The following is an 11153-nucleotide window of genomic DNA, read 5'->3' on the forward strand; positions in this document are numbered from 1 at the left end:
GCCTCAAATGGTTATTTAAGCCTTTGGAGATACGCCCTACTGGGTGTATATCTGCCTCAACACACTCATTGTGAGACTTAATTTGGTATAATAACAATTTTCAGACCACAGTCATTTGGAGACCAATCCGATTAGTCCACAACGGTAGCCTACTTACTAAAGTAGTGAACGTTCCTCGATTGGAATAAAAAAAATGGATTTATCGCATGGTTACTGCATGGTTGCTGTATGTTTGGCTTTAACAGGTAACAATGGACGTTGAAGAGCATTAGGTGTATGCATGTATATATATGTATGTATGTATGTATGTATGTATGTATGTATGTATGTATGTATGTGTGTGTGTGTGTGTGTGTGTGTGTGTGTGTGTGTGTGTGTATGTGTGTACGTGTGTGTGTGTTTTATATACCATATTACTTTAACAAAAAGTGTTTGACTCAATTTGAATAGATTTTTTTTTTTTAAAGATTGTGCAACTATTAAAAACATTGAGATATAGCTCAAGTCATATTTACTACGTAAAGCAAACTGCAACAGTGAATAAACAGATTTACTCAACCTGTCTTTGCTATAGGCCTTGACATTGAATACTTAACCTGTCCACATTGGTGTCTCTCATTTGCAGGTCGGAGCGATGGAGTAGGTGTGCTGCCAGATCTTCTCAGTGGAGCTGTGGGAGAAAGTGTCATGTTGAAAGTAGATCAGAGCTCTCCACTCGTAATGGCTTCAGTGGCATGGACATTTAATTTAGCTAATGGTACTGTGATACCTATCCTAACATCAGCCGTTGAAACCATTACTGCCCCAGAATATATTAATAGGACCAAATTTGACAGTATAACCGGATCTTTGGAGCTCTCAAGCTTGACTCTAGATGACACTGGATTATACGAGGTGATGATGATTCCTCCATGGGGACATCCACTACCTGGAGAATGCAACCTGCAGGTGCAGGGTGAGTAGAAGAGTAGGATGAAAATAGTGCTCAGTTCATATAGCTTACCTTTCTATACACAAGTATGTTACAGCATAGCAACAGGCCTTTAACGGTCGACCTCAACTCTAACCCATGCTGAAGAAATGCTGTTTTTCCGTAATCATATTTGCAAGATAAAAGATCCTTCCTTATTCTATAATGGTCTGGCTCTCATTTGTTTGTGAACATAACACAGTTTGGCAAACTGCCAGTAAAGGCCAATCAGGGTTAGGCTTATCTAAGATGTTACAGTTACTAAGCTGGTATCATTTGAAGGCCATTATTGTTATATAACAGTGTATTCCATATATTTGTCCCACAGTGCGAGTCTCCGGTGTAACAGTCACCCCCAACACCACAGAGCTGCTGGAGTTCAGCAGCTCTGTGAGGATCTCCTGCCACGTCTCCACCGGCACCTCCCTGTCCTACCTGTGGATGAATGGCAGCTCTGAGATCACTGTATCAAGTGACAGGGTGCAGGTCGGCGACGGAGGCACCAGCCTCACCATACTCAACGTGACACGCTACGACCGGGGGCCGTACACCTGTAATGTCTCCAATCTGATCAGTACTCAAGAAAGTGCCCCGTTAACACTGCACCCCATCTGTAAGTATCTAACCCTCCTGCCTGACCTTTTACATTCTTAGACACAAAGAATGCTCCAATGGCCAGAGCTCCATCTGCAAAGCATTAGTTTGAGCAAGACATTCATTTTAGCCATAACCGTTATAAATAAATAATTCATTATTATTATTTGTGTTATGCTCATCATTATATATCAGAACTTGCAGGTCAGGAAAGTGAAACTCCTCCCTGTTAATACCCTGTATTATCTCTCTTATTTCAGTTTGTTTGCTAACTATAACAACCACGAGGACTAGCTCTGGCTGAAGCTTAATCATGGCAGGACTGCTCTGCTTTCTGTAACTGGAAGTGATTGTCTCTGTGTCATAATGTGTCTCTGTTTATTACATAGTCATTCCAATCTAAAGATATGCATTATATGAAGCTAATGCTGGCCTATGATGTGGGAGTAATAATTCATTTTTTGTGTAAATATTTTTTACAATATTTGTTGTTGTGGTCGATCACATGTTTAGATTCTGAATCTGTGGTAATATCTGGGTTTCAGATGGACCAGTGAGCATTCAGATTTATGTTCAAGTGGACCAAGTTCAGATCGGCCAGGTGCTGCATTTATCCTGCAGGGCTGAGTCCACCCCTCCTGCAGATTTCACCTGGATGAACGGGATGAATGAGGAAATCGGCTCTGGCGCTGACTTTCAGAAAACGGCAACGCTTTTGGACAGTGGAGAATACACATGTTTAGCAGTGAACAGCATCACTAAGTTGGAGCTTCGTGCAGTGCAAAGTATATCAGTAACAGGTACATTATTACCATTCATCTTATATAGACAGACCTACACACACACACACACACACACACACACACACACACACACACACACACACACACACACACACACACACACACACACACACACACACACACACACACACACACACACACACACACACACACACACACACACACACACACACACTAACACCAATCTGTTCCCCTCTCTGAATTTTTCCTCATACAACCCATAAACCCTTCATCTTTTCTCTTTTCCAGACAACAGTTCTTCCCAGCTGTCATCTGGTGCCATTGCTGGTATAGCCATTGCAGTGATACTAACTGTAGTGCTAGTAGGTGCACTGATTTATCGTTTCCACACAAGCAGGTATGCAGTATGGAATGGAACCCCATGCATCAATTATACAAACAACAACCTCATGATGGTGCACTTAAGAAGTCTATTCACATAATAATCACCGCAATAAATAATACACTAAGAGTTAAAGATTTTGTTAGATCTGTTATACAAAACAAGTACACAAGCTAAATATTAAAGTTGCAACAATCAGATGTGGAACTTGTATGCATCAATGAAAGTTTACTTTATATGATACCTAGAATTAAAATAAAATTGCCTCACTTGAAATAATGTTAGGATTAGCATTAGCACTCATAATTTTTTGTAGTATTTTAAAATGTTATGGAGTGTCCATTGATGGATGCGGAATTGAAGCGTAACAGGTCATGTTTTTTTCCTTCACAGAACCTAACACTTCATCTCCATCTATATTCAATATCCCCCTCTTTCCTCTCTCGCTCTCCAAGAATATGAACTATGCCGATATCAGCCACTTGAAGAAGAACCAGGATGTGGGCGTGAAAATGCAAAACCCAGACATACTCTGAGACCAAAACGCCTGGTACCTAGCATTCTCCTAGCGTGGTTTAGCTTCTCACTTGATGAGAAGCACCATGCTTGTTTGATTAGTAATGATTCGGTCATGACTTGATAAAAAATCACAATCCCTTCATTCCTTGTTCTTTCCGCTCTATGAAAATGTTATGCCCTTTCAGCAAAACTGTTGTTTCTCTTGATACCATATTCTTGCCCTAAATTGCTTAGGAGTATCTCGAAAGAATGTTTTCATTGTGAATGTGAGTGTATAAAATGTAATAAAAAGCAATAAAGGCATACAATAAAGAATTAAAAATGATAAAAACTCATTACACTAGCACTACAAAGTCATAGGCATAAAGTCATGATAAGAGACTTCTGGTTGGCAATGTCTGAAATCCATCACATGAAACCCATATTAGTGCACGAGGTTACTGTGAAATTAATACTTTTTGTTAGGTTTGAAGACAATTCGAAGAGTCGGACAGTTGATGGAGAATATTGATGGCTATCTGTCTGGGGATGGTTCCACTGCTGCTAGCACTCAAAGGGCAGAAGTTCTTTGAGTCTGATGAGTAAAGGATCAACATTTAGAGTGAACACTAGGAGTAACAAATATGTATCCATGTTGTGTGCTCTGACATTGAGTTTTATTTGTAAGCAAGTGACACTGTTTTTTTTATACATGTAAACAAATCACATATTTAAGATTCAGAAAAATGCCATTGGCTCTTTAAATTGACCTTTGGCCTTTGTTTATAATGATTACCTTATATCCTAGATATGTACTTTATATCACCTTATGTGATTTATATCACATAAGGTGATAATGAGTGGGTACAATGACTGGTAAAACAAAGAACCCAATTTGCCTGAAGCATTTAGATTTATAAAGAGAAAGATTATCATGTTATAAATTGTCTGACCTGGGGTCATCAGATTCTATCCAGGGTTTTGGCAGCCAGTGAGGACCAAGTACTGCAATTGCTGCGGAGAAATATGTTCTTCGTGTTATGTTGGGGGGTATAAGACCTGACGCACCATAGTAAATAATAAAGGAAAAGACCAGCAGGTCTCTGTATATCCATATAACTACGGATTACATAATTTTATTTAGTTTTCTCAAGGAGATCCCAATGGTCTCTTGCACACAGCACCAGTGAGAGCCGGATTTAAGACAGCGTACATCTGTTCCTCTTCCTGCATCCCACAGGGCTGCACTTTCTCCTGATCTGTGAAATGCCTGGTTGGGAATTGGAGCTCGCTTTCTTGGATGCCAGGAGGACTGGATTGTACATTGGACCGCCATGCCCTCCCTGGCCATGGGTACTGCCCTCAGCCTGGGGTATCTGGTCAACTATGAGGAACTGTAGATAAGATGGGGGAACATAGGTCAGCTGATACCAATCGTTTTTATTATATACTGTTTATTGCCTCATTGGCTTACATGTTTTGCATGTCTTTTCTTAGTTAGTGTTGTTTATTTAAAATGTCCATGGTCATCAGGGCACACCTCTAAATGACAATGTCCGTTGTTAGTGTTGTTCCCCGTACACGGACAGATTAGACAGGATCATTTTCTATATGATTCTATATGATTTTCTATACAACCATTGATCATTTGCAGGGTTTTTGTTTTCCCGTTGGCCGGTGGCCCCGTGGAGCGTGGCGTCAGCGGCCTGGACGTGGTGGTCCCGGGGGGCAGAGCACCTCCTCCTGCCTGGCCAGCAAAACTCTCAACGTAGAGTGGCCCCAGATGTGTAGCCTCAGATGGGAGTTCAGGGGCAATATAGGGACGCACTTCTCCACATACCAGAACGTCCTCAAGTGGACCCCCCCCCCCAACCTCCCCCCTCCCACCTGGGTCCTTCCAAGAGTTAATCTGCGTGGTTGAAAAGACAGCGCTCGGCCCAGACCAACAAGGGGGTGGAGGTCAAAGGTAACAATGAATGGTTATTGATTTGTTATTGATCAAGTGCGCCGTCATGTGTTGTTAGTGGGAGAAAAACTCTAGGTGAACTCTCCTGCTGTATGTTCTTGTCTTTTGATTAGGAGAACCCCAGTGCGGCCGAGCAGACTGCTTGGGCTGATATGATCCTGGGACTGATGCTGATGCTGCAAGTTGAATTCCACTGCATTCTTAAATTATAGTATATAATAAATAATCAATTATCTCCTTTGTGTCCTTTGCATCTGCAGACTCTATTAGAACATAATGAACATGCAAACACTAAGAGGGGCAGGGAAAAGTCTGGATATCTTTTGATGATGCACACATTTACTACATAATATTACAATAAATAAAAACGAAAGCTGACCCAACACAGACGCTTTCTTTGTGACTCATTGACGCACCCCAGCGGTGGATTGTTTGCAACAACCGACTTCTTGACAACAAATTTGTTACCAATGGTTATGGAATTGTAACAAATTGATTAATATTAAATCATATATATATAATATAATTATAATAATATTAATATATGAATCTGTACTGTAGAAAGAGCCAATTAAGTAGTGCTACTCGTTTAAACACTATTGTGTTATCTTATCTTGCTTGTTCTAATGTTGACAGCTGTGTTCCAGCTGTCTCTCAGGTCAGGGACTATAGCTACAGCAATAATTCTTAGGGCAGATTTATATTCGTCCTTTTATTTGAATTGTTATCCATTAACAGATCATCATTTATACGAATAAGTTATCTTCACTCTCTCTGCCTCTACATGCATGCACCAGCTGGCGATACACCTACAACACGTAGGCCTATCGAATTGGCACTAAATGCCTACCCCACGTTTGATCCAATAGTGAACCAATTGTTTCATATAATATTGTGGCGAGTAGCACGGGAAGGCCGAGAAGGGACCCCAGGTTTAGCAGTTTGCAACTCTCGTGTCCCATACACCCCACGAGTCAAGACCCCGAGAGTTGCCTTATTCACACACAAAACAACAAACACCTAACCCACTACGATGAGCGTCTCACTGACATTGTCACTCCAACTCCACCGTCACAGAGTTTAGGTCCCGGCCGTCCGCATAGTGTCAATGCCGCTATGTAGTCTATTTTCTTGAACCCAGAAATGTTGAGTAACCTTTAGTTTTATTGCAGAAATGTCTTCTATAGGCCTAATGGATGGAATTTAACTTGGTTGCTAAAATTTGCACTTTGGGCAATTTGCATAATTAGCGTTAAGACGTTAAGTTAAGATGAGAAAAAAATGTATTGCATGTTTTGGTATTTCAATGTTTAAATATGCAAATTAGGCCATATCTCATAAAATCTGCGCTCATTTGCATGCAAACAAAATCAGATTGTTTGATAAAGCCAGGCTCAAAAAGAAATTCCAAGGGTACGTAGATTTGGGGGCTGAGTTGCTGAAAACCCTTAAGGAACCTGGTCAGGAGTCGATGTTGACCTGTGGACGGGCGGATTGAGGAATTATGTGCCCCATGCAAAATAACTATACACAGAATGCACACAGACAACAAACCCACAAGAAATATATATATGAACTATATACAGCATGCAAAATAACTAAATACAGCATGCACACGTACACAAACGCACAATAACTACATACAAGATCTAAAACATGCAAAATAACTATATACAGCATGCACATACACCCATCCCAAAAATAATTATGTTCAGCAAAAGACAGAACTTTATACAGGATGCACACAGACACAGACACAAAAACACACGATAACTATAGACAATACCTATATACAGCAAAAGAAAGAACTATTTACAGCAAAATAAAGAACTATATACAGCATGCACACGCACGCACACACACAAACACACATATTTACAACAACAACCACACAATCACACTCAATAGCATTCACCATCTTCATCATTTGTTTCTTCATTTCTTCATTCCCTTCAGTCTCATCACCTTCTTGGTCTTTTGTACATGTATGGTGAATGGGTTGCAGCAGCGGACCTCACCCCTTCACACATTGCAGTAGTCAGTTCAACTGATATTTGCAGCATGGCAGCTTCAGTTTCCTTTGCTGCATGCCTTCAATGTGCTGCAGCTACAGCTGGTGACATCAAGCAGATTTACTGGAGCCACTGCCTGGATGGCAAGAGCGGGCATGACAGCCCCTTCTTTAGCAACCTCCCACCCAAACTTACTGACGTCTCTGGCCTCTGCAAGAGACTCTCTGACCTGCAGCCTTCCACAACATGACCTGAAGATGAGCATGCAGTATGTGCAGCATCAGGTTGGCATCAGTTGGAGGAAGATTTTTAAGTTTGGGAGGCTTTTTGCCTTGACTGTAGATCTGTTAGCGATTGTTACTCATCGTCTTGGCCTTCTTCTGCCCATACAGTGCGACATAAAGAACTCAGTCCCAGTATGGCAGGTCCCAGGAATGGCATTTCCTAGGAGTACTTTCAGCGCAGATGTCTTGCCCTTCCCACAGGAATATGGGACAGTGTCACATCCCTGGGCCTTCCAGGCCCAGTACACCAACAGAACAAATATGTCAGTGTCATCACTTAGGATACGTATTGTCGGAGCCCCTGCTCCAGCTGCTTGAAGCATGTAGTTAATGAGGGTGATGTCATCCTCCTCAGGCTTCACAATGCAGTCTGTGTGGTTCACAAATACGATTTTATTAGTGGTGAGGTCAAATGTGCACAGAAGGCGCGATAACTGGGTCTTAGTTGAAATGCCCTTCATCACAGTTTCTCGACATGGAAGGGGTGTGTTGACTTGACTGTCATCTTATAATCAATTGTAATGATTCCTCCTCGCCTTCTCCTCTCATGACCCTTAGCAGTGGGTTCATCATTGTACCGCTGCAGTATAGGCATTGGAGAGGCGTGTATTGATGCTTGAGGCAATGTCCTTAATCGTACCTGCCACCGGCCAGACAATGTGATAGAGCAACTGACTTCCATCAAGTAGAGCAACCTTGGATAGTGGGGCATTTTCATCAGGTACTCCCAATTTTTTGACAAGGACAGACTTGTCACCCTTCCTCAGGCCACCTAATTCATCAATGTGTGATGGTGGAACTGGACTGAGCTCATGATCTAAAACATCTTTCAACTCTATGCCACGCTGCTACCCGTCGACTAAGGGTCGAGCAAAGAGGGCCTCCATGTGGTAGATAGGCTTGCCTTTCACAGTCAAAGCTTTCTTCATCACCTCCATGGTTGTGATTCTCTTACCAATGGGGCTATGGAAGCCTTTAGGAAGAGAATCTGCCAAATCTTTGCTCTGCTGTTCACCAATGTGAAGAGCATTCTGCACGTTCACAGAGTCTGGTGCCACTTGTCCATTCACAGTGTTGTAAAGAATTTGCTGGTTCTCTTTTAAGGGATGAGAATGTTGCTGGAACTTGCTGGATTTTAATGCAATCTCCTCGATCAATTTCTCGTCTTCTCTCACCTTCCTCCTTATGTTTCCATCTATTCTGCTTCACATGAACATTTTCCTCCTCTGAATTTTCTGGAATGTCCTGATTTACATACATGTCTTCCACTGTCTGGGAAAGGTGGGAGCAAATGGGATGGGAATTGATCCACACTGCAACTTGCACTTCATTGGTTGAAATGCCTTTCAGTCCACCTTGTCCTTTCCCTTGTTTAATGTAGGTCTGCTGACCAATATATGGACTATGGATTAAATAGATTAATGAAAAGTAATAGCTTAATATCTAATACCATAGCCTGATCAATAAAACAATAACTTGTATCGTATCGTAAACTCATATTGATTAGAGACTGGACCAGCGAATCTAGCAATGGTCTAATGTGTCATTACTACCTCCTTACAAGGTTACTTAAAGGTTCTCACCAAAATAATTTGGAGCCTGGCTTTAAATTATTTAACACACGATCGGATTTTGTGTATATGCAAATTAGATCTTATTTAATGAGATCGGGCCTAATTTGCATATGTAAACATTAAAATACAAAAAACATGCAATAATTTATTTTTTTAACATAAGTAATCAACTGAAAAAGTTCCATGGTGATATCTATGTATTTATTTATTTACCCTATTCCCCTGTAGCGTCTCGCCTTAATTGCCTATTTATGCTAATCATGCAAATTGCCCAAAGTGCAACTTTTAGCAACAAAGTTGAATTCCATCCACTAGGTCTATAGATGACATTTCTGCAATCAAACTCTAGGGTACTCAACATTTCTAGGTTTACTATTGGGCCTATGGGGATTGCGACTAGAATAAGGCCCAATCCCATTTCTACCCCTTACCCCTTCCCCTTACCCCTTCCCCTTCAAAACAAGGGGGAGGGGTAACGGGAAGGGGTAAGGGGTAGAAATGGGATTGGGCCTAAAGGTCCCAGGAGGAACCGATTAGCAACAGGCCAAACCCTGTGGAAACTTTGAGGCACACAGACCACGGCGACCACGCCAACGGTCGCCACGATACCACATCACATAGGCCTAGAATGAAACGTGAGTCATATTTAGTGCGGCATTACTGAGTTTGAGAATCAGAGGTAACTTGCGATGGCAGATTTAACTTGCTGATTGTGTATGGTAAACTCTGATTCTACTGCCGCGTTTCAACTGCAGGGTGCGGTACGGTTCGGTTCGCCTCAGTCCGGTAGGGAGGGGGCGGTATAGCCCAGCCCAATAATACCTCGAGGCTACTGTTTGTTTGTTAGTTTTTATCCCCACGTCGCCCGGAAGTGACGATTCTGTCGACCAAGCAACGGAGGGGGTGTGTAGCTCGAATTTTCCGGCACCCTTTCAGGCGTCAGAGTACCCCAACGAAGGAGTACTGAAGACGAGGGCAAAACGAGTACGGCTCAGTCCGGGTCACGCCCACTTTTGGAGGTGGAAACGCAATCCGTACCGCACCTTTGCGAACCGAACCGTACCCCAACCTGCAGTGGAAAAGCGGCATAAGCTATCATTTATAATCGTTGTGAATGTTGTGACGGACCGGCGCCGGGGCCTTCGGTATGGCAACGGGGCCTGTGTTGTGGCAGGGCTGATTGCTTTCTGTTTGATTATCTTGCTTTATGGTTTCGGTTGTTCCGGTGTTACAGAATTCTGCGACCAATCGAAAAGCGTGATCCGGTTTTTCTTTTCTTGATACAATGGTTAATTCTAAACAGCATTTTACACAGTATAGCCAATATTGGAAATACTCAAGGTATAGCAACTAATTAAACACTTAGCTTTTCATGGAGAAAGAAGCAAAGGTGATGGACCGTACTAAACGCCCTATCCATTGTATGGTTCTGTTAAATGCTAATCAAATAAAATCTATTTATTAAGTACATTTAATAACAAGGGGGGTGGGGGGATATCTTATGTTTTATTTATGTTTTTGTTATAATGCATGCCGTTTTTTTGACTTCATGCCTGTCTACTTCAAACTCGTGCTGTGTGCATTTTGCAGAAAACAACAGCGCTCCCTGGGGTCACCACTTTTCGATGGGTCGCAGAATTCGGCCTAATAGCGGATTGGGGTTTTGCATAGACCTATACTTGGTTTGGCTTGAGTTTACACTAAACAACATCCAACAGAACACATTCCACTCATCCATCCGCATCCGCTACACTCACCACTGATTATACAGATACACCATTATTATTATTATTATTATTATTATTATTATTATTATTATTATTATTATTATTATTATTATTATTATCATTATTATTATTATTATTATTATTATTATTATTACTATTATTATTATTATTATTATTATTATCTTATTTCCCAATTATATTAGTGACACATATAGTTGGCCGGAAGGAGCCAACGATTTATCAAAACACATTATCCATAGGCTGCTCAGCTCAGCCCCCGAGGCACTGCCACCGATCAGGGAGCTTCCTTACGAAGGCCACTAGGTGGTGCTATGCTTGTATTGTATTTTCATGACGAAGACACGATATTTAAAAAGTTTGG

The 11153-nt window shown here is 41.5% G+C and overlaps 1 protein-coding gene across 1 annotated transcript; it reads left to right on the forward strand.

Moving 5' to 3' along the window:
• Positions 1–1135: 1135 nt before the first annotated feature.
• LOC115553830 (carcinoembryonic antigen-related cell adhesion molecule 8) lies at positions 1136–3545 on the forward strand. The gene is made up of 5 exons (XM_030370363.1): positions 1136–1157; positions 1299–1583; positions 2110–2364; positions 2617–2725; positions 3104–3545. The coding sequence occupies exons 1-5, from the start codon at positions 1136–1138 to the stop codon at positions 3108–3110; spliced, it is 678 nt and encodes a 225-aa protein (XP_030226223.1). The 3' UTR covers positions 3111–3545.
• Positions 3546–11153: the final 7608 nt, after the last annotated feature.

Source organism: Gadus morhua, chromosome 11 (assembly GCF_902167405.1).
Source record: "Gadus morhua chromosome 11, gadMor3.0, whole genome shotgun sequence".
Taxonomy (NCBI): domain Eukaryota; kingdom Metazoa; phylum Chordata; class Actinopteri; order Gadiformes; family Gadidae; genus Gadus; species Gadus morhua.